General features: G+C 41.8%; 1 protein-coding gene across 1 annotated transcript; it reads right to left on the reverse strand.

Annotated features, from left to right (window-relative positions):
- Positions 1–360: 360 nt before the first annotated feature.
- Positions 361–17,375, reverse strand: cth (cystathionase (cystathionine gamma-lyase)). The gene is made up of 12 exons (XM_080769551.1): positions 16,959–17,375; positions 15,912–15,993; positions 15,526–15,621; positions 15,202–15,311; positions 14,252–14,386; positions 13,283–13,340; positions 13,061–13,138; positions 10,629–10,781; positions 9,908–10,029; positions 7,278–7,330; positions 6,069–6,207; positions 361–2,317 (listed from the first exon to the last, which is right to left on the reverse strand). The coding sequence occupies exons 1-12, from the start codon at positions 17,148–17,150 to the stop codon at positions 2,303–2,305; spliced, it is 1,233 nt and encodes a 410-aa protein (XP_080625677.1). The 5' UTR covers positions 17,151–17,375; the 3' UTR covers positions 361–2,302.

Consider the following 17,375-nt stretch of genomic DNA (forward strand, 5'->3'; position numbering starts at 1 on the left):
CTCCAAACAGATTGGCGGTGCAAACAAATCTTGTAAAATCTATTTCATGGTTGAAGGTGACAGGAAATTAAAAGATATACTGAACCAAAATATTTGGTCTGATAATTAGTTTTCTACAAAGAACTAAAACCTCTCAATCTCCTTATGGAAATGTTATTGACGCTTTGGTCATTAGGACTCTTGACTGGCTCATTAGACCAATCTTAAACTATCAGCTAAGATCCCTTTTGCGCAGCACAGCACTCTCTGGACTAAATTGCATGTGGCATATTGACTTACCATGGTCACTGATGCTGAACTCACAATTATAGTGCTTGTGTTTGTACAGGCGACGGTTCGGAGGAAGTGAGAGACATGGAGACCTGTACTGCCAACTGATTTTAATGGATTTGCCGTTAGCACAAATGACATTGATCAAGAAAGCGTGTACTCCAGCAGTGATGTGACATGTGACTAAACAGACAGACGGGGAGCCATCTCACTACAGAATAAAACACAAGAGTACCTGGATGCATGCTCTGTACTGAGATGTATATTTTTGCCCAGCAAAGCCAAACGGCAGTAACTGCCTAATGGTTGCATTTACACCAGACACGACACAAATAATTGTGTCTCTTGAATCATGGGATTCCACGGATATTTTGTGAATTTTGTCTCGGTAGCATCTGCGATTTTCAAGTATATGGCATGTATCACAGTATATATGGTCAGTGTAGCAGAGACAGACAATTCTCTCTCTCACTAGTAATGCTTATTGCTCTATTCATGTTCATGGCATTTACTGGTCCATGGGAACTTAGTTTTATGCCTCTACCCAGCAGCTGGCTGCTCAGGTGGCTCAGAGCACACAGAGGGAGCTGTGAAGTGTCTTGCTCAGGGATACTTCAACACATGACTGGGTGAGCTGAGGGTGAAACAGGTGACCTTCTGATTCCCAGAGTCGCCATCTCTATCCACTCAGCTATGGCCTTTGACATTAAAGAACTAATGCCAAGCTGAGCTTTGACATTCATTAAAATATGCAAGAAGCAGTTACTGCCGTTTGTCTTTGAGGGGTAGAGTTACGGGTTCCTGTCATGAACTGTGTTTTGGGTTGTGTTGTGGAACACAAATGGCTCCATTTTCCAACCATTCCACTGAGAGGAAAGTGAGAAACTAAACAAACATACAAACAAACAAACAGTTCCAGCACAAGTTTCAGTCATTAGTTTCCCCCAATGCAATTAATTTCGGGGGGAAACCAAAAAAGGCAAAACCAGACTCAGAATTAGGGCCTATGTTTAACCTTCTTCCCTTTACTGGGCATACACAGTTGATGAGGCACAATAGTGATAACTCAAATACACTGGTTATTTCTAGAATGAAAAGAAACACTTCCTTAAATTAAATTAATTCAATCCCACACAAACTGACAGGCCTGAGGGTTATCACAACAGCGTAAAACATGACCCGTTTCCCTAAAATGCATCGCATCATGGTCCAATGTTTCACACCTCTGAACCCATTTGAAAAAAAGTAACAACTGAGTTGATTCATTAATTTATTGTCGTAAGCTAATAAGCTATTACTAATAATTGATATTGTAGCTGTCCGGTTTATTTCCTATTTTCCATGATAACATGGATTCCTATATATCGTTCCTTGGTACCCCCGGTCTCATCCATGGCCCCGTGTCAGAGCCAGACGCAGCCACATTCAAACACTGTGTGGCAAATTATGTAAAGTGTGTTTGAGAACCTTTTAGGTCAATTTTAATTGAATTACACCCTCTAAAGCCCAACGCATACTTCGTCGCGTGACGGCGGCGCACGAAAACAGCCGACCTTCAAGCTCTCAGCGCGTCGCGACACCGACGCATTGAGAGCTTGTAGATCTCACAAGAATGTCACATGACGCGAGTCTGCGACATCGCCATGCGACGGCGCACGAATTAGGCTCGACACTCTGCCTCATCAATGCCCTCCCAACAAAAATAAAAATAAAACATAATACATGCAAACATTATAATAAAGCTAAATAAAAGTCATAAGATAAATAAGAGCTTAAACATGTCGCCTCTGATAAATTCGGTATTAAAAAGAAGCTATTGTAAAAATCTAAGCATAACTATATATAGTTTTTTTTTTTTTTTTTCAAACAGGCTGTTCCCTGATGAATAGATCCATACTTTCATTATGTGCGTTGGAAGTGAGGTACAGTCGATCCACCTGGTACTGTACATGGTTCTGATACCTGATGCCTTTTGCATGGCGCTGTGGAGCGGTTAAGACACTAGTTGATGTCGAGACGCCCTGAAGACATTTCACTTCTTTGGATGCTGTTTGAAGGAAACAACAGGAAAGGGGGTTAGATTAGACTAATTAAATTAATATTCACACAGTGTTTCCTATAATTGCAAAAAATAAGTTATCTACAGTACATTTGACATTTGTTTTACTTTCTCCTTTTCTCTGAACATGTTTTGAAAGATTAAATGCACATATCACTATTGTACAGCACACGTTTTCCTGGAACGTGAGCACACCGTCTTGCATCATCACGGGAGGATCAATGCCAAATGTTTTTGACTCAACTCCAGACCAAAAAGGCAGCTTGGCAAGGAAGGCGAAAGCTGAGGTCTACCACAGCGGGAAAAAATGGCTCAATAAAACATTCTGGAATATTCCGCAGTAAAAACCCTAGGCAGAAGCTCAACCTTTAGGGCATTTGGAATCATTAACCTCATCCTGAGTCTCAGAGACCAAGCTAACCCCAAAGCTGACCGGAAATCTAATGGAATCCCGCTGATCTGACCTGCCGTCAGATCCAATTAAAGGCTTGAACCATCAGAGGAGCCTTTTACCATAGGACCACAGACGATTACCGAATGCATTTATCTCCATTTCATCTCCATTTGCCACAGATGGCCAGAGCAAAGCGCTTCAGAAGCATTATGAGCATCCTGAGGAGAGGAGCCGCAGGTCGTAGACTGTTGCATCTGGCCAGAAAACAGGGGTTTCTGGCCAAGTCAGTCTTTCACTGCCAGAGGAGCAATGGTTGATGAATACAAATCAGCATAATAGAGATCAATCTGCGCCATTCAGTGACAATGTTCATAAATAATTATAAATAAATGTGCCCCATTTAGTTGTTATTAGGGACCCGGGTGTTGGCCAAGAACATTTGCAAATACCTGTATTTGGCACCTGCATTCAACCCATCTGGAGCAATGGGCAACTATTGAACAGCACCCAGGGAGCAGTTGGGTTTCAGTGTCTTGATCAAGGACAATTGGATACAAAGCCAAGAGGAGCCAGGGATTGAATGACATTGTAAATAACTGATTTACAAGCTATAGATTAAATTAAAGCTGGAATGAAACATGGTACAGTGCAAAGCTGACACTGAGCATTGATTGGCCTTTAATCTGGGAACATTATGGTGCTTCTGGTGCTGTTCCCATAGAGTACCGGTAATTGTTTTTAAATTATAGTATAGTATAAATCAAGCACATACTGTATGCCAGATTAATCAACTTTTTTGTATTTTTGTCTAAAGAGATTCTATAAAATGGTTGTACACCTGCCAAGAGACTACAGATCAACATGAGTTTTGAGCTGTATGTGGTACAATGCATCAATTCTCTAATCTCTATTGCTGAAATTTAAAAGGTTTTTTAATTTATTTTATCTGCACCCCTAAAGAAAACCTGAACTTTGAACATTCAGTGGATTGTCTGTGGTTTTCGGAATAATTAGGCTCAAATAAGTGCTGTGATTTGCGGCACTAATCCCCCCCCCCTCCCCTCCCTTTTGCAATAAGCATAAGGCTTTGCTCTAAAATATCTCTGCTGGTAAAGAGACAACATCGAAATCATAAATAAACATTTCCAGAAAGACAGATTATTGTTTAAATTGATGTGAACTCTGTCCCCGCCGTAGGCGATGTCTGTCTGATGCATTAGTGTACTGAGATCACATGCGTTACATATTTGATACAGATGCTCTGTCCAAGGCTCATGGTGATGAGCACTGCACTGCTAGGTTTTGATGCGTACCTGATATCCTATTTGCTTCAATTACTTCTTGGCACAATTACTTTGCATTTACTCGACTGCTTCATGCTGTTTACTATCTAAATGTCTACATTTTAAGGGAAGTTGTATTTATACAACATAGTTTCGGGAGAGGAGACCTCCTTCCGCTTGATCTTAACCACTCCTCCCTCCTTATCAACCACTCCTCCCTCCTTATCAAACTCACACCTGCCTTTCATTATCACCCGGCCAATCCCCGGTGCAATCACCACAGCATAAATACACCTGCGATCTCTCAACCAAGTTGTTTGTCCTGCTCCACGACAGATCAAACATGGGTTGTGTGAGTACTGCACTTGTAGATCGGCTATTTTCACTATTCTTCAAATTCTCTTACTAGTGAAAATGTAATTGCCATGATGAGGGCTGAGTGCCTTCCCGAGGTTATAATACAATGACAACAATGCATGCTGGATAATTATTTGCTGGATCAACATTAGTCAATTGGGAACACCCACTAGAAACTAAAACGATATGGGAATCCCTGACATTGCCGGGAGAATGTTGGCTCAGTGTGTTGCTGGCCATGCGCCATCTTTTATGGTACGCAGTACGCATCCATGCTATGCATGTATGCATACACAGCGGCATTCCGAAGCCCGCAATTCCGACGCATCCCCATTCCGACTCGCCGCATTTACTAACCCCTCTGTTCCTAACGGCACACAGAAGCCACGTAGCCGGAATCCCCTCCGCCGTGAATTACTTTATTTAAACAAAACGTTTATGCATCGATCGATTGCATCGACACAGCTGGCATCACAAATGGACTAACAAATCCACAAATTCGGCAGCCGAGAATTCCATTAATTAGATTGTCTTTCTTCTTTAAGTGATTAAGATGTATAATGGATTGGGACACAGCTAGCGCATGGAGAGGGTGAAGGGCCATGTTTAGAGTGAAGGCAGTGGCATGGAGAGGGTGAAGGGCCATGTTTAGAGTGAAGGCCGGGGCATGGAGAGGGTGAAGGGCCATGTTTAGAGTGAAGGCCGGGGCATGGTGGAGAGGGTGGAGTCCCTGTCCCTGTTGGGACTGCATAGCGTGAAGCCAACCCTAACTCAATCCCTGTCTGCAACCCTTCCTGGCCAGACTCACTCCACACAAAATGTCCCAGAGATAATTGCCAATCCTGACCCGTCTGCCGTTTGTATTGATTTGACAGATGTACCTTGTGCTGCAGCTGTGCAGACAAAAACAAAACCATCAGCAAAAAACAAAAAGAAAGAAAATGTCTCGTTAGTCCTCATAGTGGGTCTGCTTTCAGGGAAATGCTTCTTAACAAACATTGCCCTCAACTGGAAACGGGAATAATCGAGTTAATCTTCAAACTTGTTTGCTAATTTTTATCACTTATCATTTATTGTAATAGAGGGCCTGATGACAAAAGTAAATGTTTGACAGATTAAGTGACCGGGGCGGGAGGTTGCCGTAGACTCCCGCCCCATGCAGCTTTGAGATAAGAACTGACCTTGGACTGGTAAAGTATACACACAAAAAGGTACTGTGTACACGTCACGACCATCGCTGTATTTAAGCTCTGATTAATAATTGGCGAGGCAGGCGTGTGCCACAGCCAAATGAGGTCACTCTCATGTTCACCGCTGCAAAAAATTCACTTGGAATACAACTAAACCAGCCCATAGTCAACTTGAGCTGTAAAGCTGAGGGTGTAAAATTAAACTGTGCACCTGGGAGATTATTTATTTATTTAAGTCTGGTACACAGTTAAATCCCAGGTGTTAATTTAACTCACAGTTACCCACATTAACCCTAGTGGTATGCCTTTTTGTCCCTACGTGTATATGTTTATTATTCCTATGTGTATACGGGTCTTTGCCTATCCTTGATATGTTTCTCTTCTACCATTTGATTTATTTTTGATTTATTTTTCACCTTGATCTACCTGTCTCCCCCCTCAACGCCTCGCATTGCGACAGGTTGTGAGCTTGCAGATCGGCTATTGTCGATTTTTGCCAGTGCGAGTATACTTACAGCAGCGGTCAGAGCTTGTTCTAAGTCTTCTATGATGTCCGCCTCATCCTCCAGTCCCACAGACAGCCGGATCAGCGTGTCACTGATCCCCAAGACGACCCGCTCCTTCTCTGGCACCGATGCGTGGGTCATAATAGCCCTAGGAGAGACGAGAGACATTTAGACATTAGTGTTGCACAGCAAATAAAAAGCAATCAATGTGACACATCTAATTTTGCCCAGAAATATCCAATTTAATGTCTTAAAAAGAATGAAATCCTGGAAAATAGGACCTAGCTAGGTTGTCTCTAAAGGCTATTATGTGAATGAATGGTCTTGATAAAGATCAGCTGTTGAAAACACTTGATCCAGTCTCAGTTTAGTGGAAGTAGTTATCTTGAGCGCTGCTGCCCCCTTGTGGTGTTCCTTGTGTATTGTCCAGATGGACACAGTACAGCTACAGTAAGAGATCTATTCATTCTAATATACTTTATCTGGCGGACCTGTGTTTGCTGCCATTTGATTTTCCTGCTTTGTTTTTCTACATTGGTCTCTGTTGAATTAAAGCTTGCTGTGTTATGCAACAGAGAGAGAGCATCGTCTGTCTCTGTCGAACATAAAGATCTCGCTCAAAACATTAGCTCTAAATCAAAATGCTCAAACACGTTTCATATTGTAAGAATAACACTGATAGCGGATACCTACAGTACTGGAACACCTTGAAAATGGTGTTACAGTACTGATAGGTATCACTTTCCAAAAATGTATCCAATAAATAAATAAATGACAATATTGGCATACACTCTTTTATCCAGAGTGACTCACACAGCGTTAGTGGTCCTGCCCAATGTTTGGCCAGTTTTTATATTAGTTTGCTGATTACTTTTGACGCAGTAATGGTCCTTTTCTTTAAGTCTTACATTTTAATTAAATTATTTGTCATCTGGGGACCTCCACAAAAAGAACCAAAGAACTATAAGAACCACTATGTTAGATCAGAGAAACAGCAGTCAACAAACAGGGTCCAGGAAATAGAGTGCAAAGAAAACAAGTAAATGCTACAAAGTAACTAGGATAACACTATCTAAATAAATCACAATAAATAACTGTGTTAAAGCTCCCTAAACAATGTACATAGCATTATGTGACCATGTGACAGACTTTTCAGTAAAGTCACTAAGTACTGTTACAAAGCAGTCAGTGAACCAATGAATGGGAAGAAATACTTACGGATGTTCTGCTAAACTTTCATAACCACCGAGGCTCTCCGCAACGGCAAACAACTGGAAGCAAAACGCAAACGGGAACATGAGTTTACACACTACAATACAACAGGACTCCAATCTTACCCTATTGGAGTGTTTTGGACATTTTGGACATAATATTACCAAAAACACGATACAGAAAACCCAGTCTCCGGTGACTTATGTGCCCGTGGGGCCTCTACACTACAGCGTAGGGCTTTCACTTCTAGGGATTTTTACTAGTTTACTAAAGTTTTCTGAAAAAGCTATGTTTCGATGTCAGTCGTTCTTCGATTTTTCAAAAATAGCAGATATACAAGCTCATAGCACGCCAAGTGGCGCCACGCCAAGTGGTGTGGCACGCACGTGTCGAATTTGAAGTCGGTGAGGCTCTCGAGTTACGTGGATTACACAGAGACTTACAGTACGTACAGAGACTTGGTGCATTTATAGAAACTAGACCTGTACGTGCCCGTCGCAATCAAATGATTTACAAACACAAAACTTTTTACGTTTTACTGAAAAGTAACGGCTAGTACTTCCTTGAGCTCTTTCGGAAAATACGTTTACTATATATATATATATATAAACTTGAAACATTTAGCTGAAACAGCAGTTCTGCTCGAGTAGAACATGGCAGTAGTACCATTTTCGTCTTGAAAGATCAAACTCTTATAACCTGCAGCAGTCAAAGAGAATGGCTGAGCCAGCCATCCATCACACAGAGTAGGTCCAAAAATCACTTAAATAACAGGGCGAATAGAATGACTTCCACTGACTCCTATATACTCGTGCTTCATCAGCACTTTCTGATTATATGACCCATCAGACCTTTACGTTAACTTTCAAACCAATTTTAGGCTTTGAGACAAAGTGTAAAATGTACTTCACTGAAGTGACTTAAGACGGGGTCTAATAAGCCCTTGTGAATCTCGGACTGCATGTGTCCAGTCTATGACATCAGAGTCAAGGTTATAAATGGATCTGTAGTATAAAAGTATAAAACATGTGAAAAAGATCCATGGATGTACTTCCTTTGGCCTACAGGCAGTGTCACTAAAGATCTGCACTGTGCACAATACTGCTGCATATAGATTGACGTTTATAGTCATCGCATTAAAAACATATGGCATTTTGTCCGGGTGCAACCGTGCTAACCCACGCCCAGACTATCAAATCCTCTGGAACATCTGCAGCAAATTCATTTGACATCTTTGATGATGGCTGGTCACTTTGTTCCCGTTTCCTATGACATGCTTCTGCATTACCCCTTACAGCTTAACCTGGGAGCATCCCTGAACGACTACAGTCTATCCCATTTATACGTTGTTGTGTACAGCCCAGGGTAAGGTTAGTTCCTTTGATCAAACAGCGTAGTTAATGAATGTTATCATAAAGTACGTTGAGCCCTCTCCCCCATCATTTTTAGAGTGCTCGGATCGCTCTCCCTTGAGCACCTAGTTGATCTCTCTTTTGCATTACTTATTACATTTTATATATTACATATTTCTGGAAGCTTCTTCCAGCCATTAAGAAAAATCTAACCAACCAGCTTGCAACTGGTCACAAGACTGTTCTTTTAACCATAAGAACTTTGACTTCAGTTGATTGTCACATTGTTCACAGCAGCTATAAAAATATAATAAAATGATGTGTTGGGTGAGGTGACAGGTCTCGTGTTTAAAGTTGGTCTTTAACACAACGCACAGACTACAGCTGATAGTCAGCTGATGGCGCTGTTCTGTGCCTGCGTGAGAGAATTATCATGGAAAGAGTGATTGGGAAGAATGTTTTCTTCACGTTAACTTGAGAACTTCCTTTGATGTAAAAAATGTCATCATCCAAGTGTTTATGACTAACTGCCTAACTTTATATTTTGAATAGCAGCAATCACAATACAAAGTGTACTACAACGCCAATAAAAATGAACACTGGATGTTCCTCAATGGATAGGTAGTTTGTTAATCACTTTCAACCCTTTTGTCCCCATTTTGGGCGTGTCACTGTAGGTGACAAACCGACACGGCTAACACTTTGGAGCAGAACAGAGGTAGGACTGGGAGGCTTGGCAGCAACGTGTGATTTATTTTTACCTCCGAGCATAGACATGGTAACGCCCCGCCTGCCTCTGATTGGCCTCATTTGACTCATTTTACTTTGTCCATTATTATGCTGGTAATAACATTTCAGGAAGTAGTAGGAAGCCATATACAGTACTAACGTTTACACAGGTTCATTATTGAACATTCAATTTAAACCTGTCATCAGTACTAGGCAGGCATCTGTATGAGTTTAGACCAGGATTGGCTCAAACTACAGCTGGTACCGATGAGCTCAGCTATATCCCAGTGTCTGGCTAAAGCCCACTTGACAGGTGACATGCCGTCGGGATCGAGAGTCGAACCCACGGCACACTGCCAGACTGGATTACCAGCCAAGGTGCCTGGACCGCTGAGTCACGGCCCAGCTAAAGCCCACTTCTAACGCATCTATTGTCGTGCTCACCAGGAATCACAACAGTAACCTTTCTGACATGGAATGGTTTTCTAGGCTAACCCCAAAACATTCAGTTAAACAACCGTCAGAACGATTTACGACTCTCGCTGTGTTATTCACCTTGAGGTTGTTGAGGAAGAGAGTGGCGTGCTCTAGTTTTCCTTTGATGTAAAATGTGATCATCCCGGGGCAGCCTGTGCACTGTCGTTTCATCAGCTCATGCTGAGGGTGTGAAGGCAACCCTACACAAAGAGAGGGCGGGGTGGGTGTGGTGGGGCAGAGAGAACAGGTCGGTCAAGTTGAAAGTCCTATAACTGCTGGCTAGAATTAAAAAGATATGGTATTAACTGGAGACACATGCCATTGTGATGTGAAATGCCACATTGTTGGATACTAGTTCTGTTGCTTTGGTTAAATATGTCACTCATCTAGTATGACTTGGATCTCTTTCACTGACAATAACCAACACATACAATCTGCCCTAGAAAGACAAACAGCAGCAACAATCTTTGTATACTAGATCAGTTCCCAAACTATTTAGCTCTCCAAAATTGAAATTAGATGTTTGCCCGGGGTCTCAAACTAATGAAAATAGCAGATCTATAAGCTCACGACGTGCCGCTTTGCGCCATGTTGTGAGCTTGTAGATCAGCTAATTTCACTACTTCTTAACACTTTCCCATGAGGAACATGCTAAACCCGACTTTCTTCCCATTTTGGGGGATTCTTTTGTTATGTTTTGAAGCCAAGGGCTGATTACTTGTGACCCATAAAAATCCAACCCACTGCTTGAGAAACAGTGTGTTAGATCAGTCTATGATGGCCGCAAAAGATAAGTCACCTGGGAAGATGACACGGTCCACCCGTGGGTCCGCCTCCAGATACTTAGCGGCGCCCATGGCGTTCTTGAAGTGCTGCTCCATCCTCAGGTGGAGCGTCTTCAGTCCTCGGTTGACCAGGTAGCAGTCGAACGGAGACGGCACCGCTCCCAGGGCTGAGTCATGTAGAGAAACACACAATGGTTACACCATCACCACGTTGTACACAACACCAGGGGTTGGCCTCGGGCCAAACAGCTTTCAAAGAGGACCTGGAACTTGCAACAAACAGCCTTATATACAATAATAATAACTATATTGTTATAAAAGTTAATACATGTGTGTGGTATAACAATTGATAGAAATGTGGAATCAAATGTTACAGGTGCACAGAAATGCTTATGTAATCATTTTTGTGCAGGCCTCGTCCTTGAATGTGGCAATCAATACGTTTTTAAAAAAAGAACATTTTATCTGGTGACAGAAGGTTATGTTCCTTTTCAAACAAGAGATCTTTCATGGTTCAAGTTCTCTTCTCGTCAACTATTGATTATAGCTTTATAGGGCATGGCAGTGGGTGTAGTTTTCTGGTTCCACTGAAAAATCGGCCATTTTTCACGTCTAGAATCAAGCCATCCAGGATCCTGGTGAATCATGACCATAAAACCTTTGATTCTGTGAAAAATGTTAAATGAAAACACGGCCACTATAGCCCTATAGCCATTATTCTGTAGATAGTAATTTTTCGATTAATCCCGTTTTAATCAAAATGTATATCAATGAATGAATCGCTCAACTTCACTCATTTCCAACCTATCTTCATATAATTGGTCCTCACTAATGCTCATAATATGGTACCATTTTTGTCTATACCCAGAAGTGTCTCGGAGGAGGGCTGGCTCCAAATTACTTAACCTAACTACTGCGGCCCGAGGTCAATGTGAGATTACTTAGGTCTTCAGACAAAGGCCTTCTTACTGTCCTGAGGCTTTAGTTTAAACCAAAGGTGATCGAGCTTTTGCAGTGGTCACTCTCTGGAATGGCTTACTACTGTCCCTAAGAAATGCAGTCAGTCGATGCCTTTATTGTTACTCTATTTCAATGTGAGGTTCTTATTTTATTTTATTTATAGTATGTAATATTTGCTTTGAAAGAAATTTAATTAATAAATTAAATGTACCTTCAGAAACCCACCTATAATGACAAATGATTATGCACCTGCAGCACCCCTTTTGTTGTACAAAACCTGCTGTACATTGTTATCTATTGTTGTTTCTTTGAAACATGTGTTCTTGATGTTGACATTTATTGGACTTGGAGAAAGACAGGTTGTTATTGCCAGTTCCCCTTTGTACTGTGGTCCTGGTCATTACTAGTAACCCCCCTTCCATTTGCCTGGTGTGTAGACAACAATATGTCTTCTGACTTTCCAGCTGCTTCCTTTCACCTGACAGCAAGTATAGTTTCACTGGGTAACACATGCAGAGGAAGAGGCCGTCTGCCCCTAGGCCATCTCCCCCACTGAACAAATGGCCTGACAAACTACTAGGTTGTCCACAGCCATTTGCCAGATGCACTGCTTTCTGGGAATTTAACCCACCGGCACGGCACAGCAGTCCTAAAAGGCCATATGTTTTTACTCCGTTTTCTCACGATGAAGACTTAATTGCTTGTTTAATTGCTTTCTCGTGATCTTGAGTTATTGGTCGTTATTTCAAGAAAACAAAACACTGTGATCGAGATCATGAGATAATGTTCTCGAGATCACAAGAAAGCTAGATGTTGTTTTTTTTCAAGAAAGTACAGTTACTACAGTATCAAGCCAGCTTAACTACACCACAAATTGAAGTCAGACAAAAGCGTAAGGATTTCACTTTTGGTATACATGTGTTGTAACAAGAACTAATATATTATTATACTGAGGTGTTTTAACCCAGGAGTAACCTGGCTGATGCTGACGTTACCATATGGTAGTGATACCTTTTGCTGTGTGTGTGTAGTGTTCAAAACATAGGCTGTGTCTGTAGAAAGGCTGTGTTGACCTTTGAAAACTGGCATAATGTATTAAGTTAACAGTTAACACAATGTGGTAACTGTATTTTGTGTCATTATATTGTTTCTGCGGGTCAAAACACCTGACGAAGACAGAAAACGTCCTGGCTATACCCATAGTCCCATACTATGCACACACAGTGTAAACAGCAATTACATTTGAGTAATTATACCAAACAATGTTTTGGGGCAGAACTGATGAGAGGTGCCATTTTGCCCGGGCCACAACATTGTTATACACAACGAAATAAACGACATTAATCACAGCTGTGCTTAGCAACACATAAATGTGAGGTGTTTTTTTTATCCTGTTCAAGGGAGTGTCTGACAAGGGTGTGGATTTCTAAAACATGTACTGTACGATGTGGGTGAACTTGTACAGTGCCAGTTAGTAGTTACTCACCATTCTGTAGAAATTTAAGTCTCTCATATAGATCCTCCCGTATAACCGAAACCAGGCCCATTACCACATCACTGTGACCTGCCGGGTCAAAAAAGAACCACGAGACATACTTCAGATAAAATACATTACTATTAAAACTAAGCTGTTTGCAACATGTCACATAAATCAGGCCTGAGGTACAGTATATGTTCCAGGATGTCTGTATGTGTATTATTTACCTACCATTCATGTACTTGGTGGCTGAATACATGCAGATGTCAGCTCCCAAAGCCAGTGGGCGCTATAGAGTTAAAGATAGAAACAAGAGGGTATTTGAGGTTAATCAATGACTTGTTTCCACATGAATGAGAATCTAAGCACAGTAAACAGTTATATTGGTGTTTCAGAGTCAAGAGAGCGTGCACTCCTCGAATGCAGTGGTTCCCAAAGTGGGGTCCGGGGAACCCCAGGGGTCCCTGAGGGAGTTCCAGGGGGTCCCTAGCTAAATGATAGTTTGGAACCAAATGGACCCTTATGGGTCTGTAACTGACATTTGTACACTCCCAGAGTTAAACTTTGATTTTACAATATACATTGGGCGTCCCAGAGATAGAAATGCCATTAAATGGGGTCTGTAGCCTAATTCAGGCCAAATTGGGGGTCCTTGAAATTAAACTGGTTGAGAATCTGCTAGAGCCGTAAATAGCTTCTCGTATGGGGGTCCTTGGCATCTCTCTTCAAATGGGGGTCTGCATGCTAATGAGTGACAATTTGGGGGTCCTTGACATGAAAATACATTCATACATACATTGCTCCTGCTTTGACGTATAGCAAATGTCTGCTTGCTTTTTAGTCTACTAGCAATTTCCGTTGATTCGTTTTTATTTATTAGTCCTTATTGGTCGCGTTCCTGTTCTCCCTTTGAGCTTCTTCGGTAGTGGGTACTGTATTTATGAGCATTGTATGTCTGTCCTGTTTTTTGTTGTGTATTTTTTGTTACTGGCAGAGCTGCGTCACTTATTTTGCCTCTTGTCTTGGCCAGTTCACACTTGTAAAAGAGACTTCAGTCTCAATGTGGTTTTTACTGGTTAAATTTAAATCAAATGAAAAAGTTTGGGAACCACTGCACTAATGTGTGCATGCCATTCCTCTGACACACACGTCACACACACGCACACGGACACGCACACGCCCACACACACACATACATACCTGGAAGTATGCAGACATGAAAGTGTTGTCTACTACTACCACAATGTCCTTCTTGTATTCGTGAACCAATTCAGCACAGGTCTTGATGTCAACAACTTTCATGGTGGGATTAGTGGGGGTCTCAATCCACACCAGCTATGAAAAATGGAAACACACACCATGTGATATTTAGTAGAAAGCAAAGGTTTGCACACCTGGCTCCTGCTGGCAAAGAAACAAATTATAGCCAAAGTAGGTTCAGTTTAAACAAGTCAAATCCAGTCGTGTTTCCTCCATTGTGCCAACTAAGGGAGGCCATTCAGAGCGTATTATAAAGGCCAAAGGTGCATTTAACAAACAAAACAAAAGAACCACAAATGTGCTGATTAAAAATGACATAGTCACTCATGTGCAAATAACTCATTTATAAGCTATTCGTAGCTATTTGACAGACCGTAAAACGAACAAAACAAGAATAGTTTGTGACCGTGTGTAGCAGTTACTCAGGATATAGAAATGAGAACCTAAAAGGTTTACGGTTTGATCCTAGGTCTTGCTCAGGACCTAGGATGTCACTAGGATGTCACTTTCACACTAAGCCAGGAGGGCTTTGTGTCAAAGTGTCACTGAAGCCCTGATTCATGTGAATGGATGTAATGTACATCGCTGTAAATTGCTTTGGATAGAGGGGGTATAGAAATGCAGAGTTGCAGACCATTTTTAATCGAAGCAAAGACAAAACACTCAAAGCGCTGTAAATCAAGTCAATAAAATACTATAAAATAGTTGTAAAACTAAAACCAAACAAATCAGGAGGTGAAGGCAAGTCTATAAAAGTGGGTTTTAAAGAGTGATTTAAAACAAGACACTGGGGGTGTACCTGGTGGCTCATCCTGTTGGTGAACACAGACCTTATGTTCCTAAACAGTGTGAAAAATAAAAAATAAAATTTCCCACGTTATTCAACTAACCTTAGTGTTGGGTTTGAGAGCGGCCTTGAGCTTTTCGGGTTTTGTGCAATCGGCAAAACTCACATCCAAGCCAAGTGGAGCTGCAATCTTTTGGAAGTAACGATTGGTGCCTGAAGAGATAAGCGATATCCAAGTCAGCATGTCATCTTACCATAAATGTTTTAAAAGAATACTTTGAAGGTATATCTGAGTGTATATTGGAGAGATGGGGATTGTGGTTTTGTTATCACCAGCATGGTGAGAATCTGCTTCTTATTATGATGTTATGTTATATTATCTTGTTATATAGACTACATTTTTAAGCCACAGAGGGATATTTCTTACCTCCATACACGTCATCCATGCACACAATACCATCTCCAGACTTTAGCAAGTGAGTGATGGTCGTTGTAGCCGCCAGCCCAGAGGCAAGAGCAAGGCCTGCAGGAAATTCACAGTTTATGACAAGCACTATGACCATAAATTCTTTTCATTGTTCAACTTCTTGGGAGACTGAATCTACTACTTCCTGTGGTACATTACTGGCCAATAGTTACAATATTGATATTGAGTCAAAAGTATTGTGATATTTGATTTTGTCCATGTCACACAGTCCTATGATGCTATGGTGTAGGCTAATTCAATGAACATATGGTCTCCTGTGAGACCACCTATTCACTAATGGTCCCCTAGTCTTAGTATATATGGGCTATATATACCCCATTACCCACAGTGTTTTGCTCCATCCAGGGCTGCCACAGCTGTCTCAAGACAATTTCTTGTAGGATTTCCACTCCGACTGTATTCAAATCCCTAAAGAAAAGACAGACATGGTAGGCCTATTGATTACAGGAAGGCATTAGTACATGATTACATAACACCACTTTGAGAGCCAGTGCCATATGGCCATGCTGGAAGGAAGGGACTTAGTCAAAAGTCTCTGGCTGATCTTTGCTATATGTTGTTTACAAACACAGACGCCAATAGAGGATTAAAACAATGTCATGCTTCATATTCGTTTGCTCTGTCACGGTGAAATACTGCTCTCTCACCGTCTATATTATAGCCGGTAGGGCAGGCTAACAACGGGGTACAAGCTTCACATACCGGGGATCCACCGGCACGTGCCTGTTAGAACTGAATTGGTGGCCTATCGAAATATGTGACTCCAGACAGAGGGTCGCTGTTTGGCAAACCCACGCGTGTTTGTCAAGGCGAGAAGATGGCAAAACTATTGGTCATGTATTCTAATGTTTCTTGACAATTTAATTTCCTTTTTTAAGTAGAGATCTACTTGGAGATCATGGGACCACAATGGACCTGTTTCTGTCATTTTAGCCTAAATGTCTGTACCTCGTGCTGTTTACATTTATATTTCTGACCAATTATAAAGTATTCAATCAATCAAAAAATCTTGTTGAAATGTTGAAAAGTTACTCAGCATAAATCATTAATGAACATGTACAACTCTCAGCACTTTTCCTCCCATGGTCCCATCATGCGATCCATTCACTACTTCACTGAACAGCATCCTCCTCGTCCACGTGAGCGAATGTACCCAAATCACAACAACACGCATGAAGTCCGCAGTAACAGGATTCAGTTAGTCACCAAAATCGGTGTAAAATCTGACAGTCGCCAGCCGGTTTCCTTTCGTCCTCATGCTCATCGTGCGTTATCGGTGTGAGATAAACTAAAGGCGATAGGCTATGTCACATCATCATCCCCACTGACACAACCCAAGGCTGAGAGGATGGCTCCATCATCAGGGTACTTACAGCATGTTTTCCTGGTCCAAACTGTTTGAACGTGGTAGAAAGGGAGATTGGTGGCACTACAGCCATGGATTTCCACTGCTCTGGTTCTTGGCCAACGTGGATCGCCTCTGTAGCAAATGACTTGAAAGCCGTACTAAAGCCTGCGAACAAGTCGGCCTGTTCGCTCTGTTTATGTGTCGAGGAGGAAGCCATAGTAGTATTGTGTGTAATCCGTCCCGGGATCCCTGAGAGAGAGTGCAGGTCAGGATGTGTATGTTTTTACCGTTGAATGAACTTGATAGGAGAGTAAAGTGTCATTTAACGGAGACGTGTGATACCCGAGGCTAGTCCAGACCAATCAGCGGATCCCTACGACCAGAAGACGGAACCCATTGGTGTTTCTGCGGGGGCGTCCCGGCCCCACGTCACTCCTGTTTG

The sequence above is a fragment of the Protomyctophum bolini genome (genome assembly GCF_963924005.1).
Source record: "Protomyctophum bolini genome assembly, chromosome: 8".
Lineage (NCBI taxonomy): Eukaryota > Metazoa > Chordata > Actinopteri > Myctophiformes > Myctophidae > Protomyctophum > Protomyctophum bolini.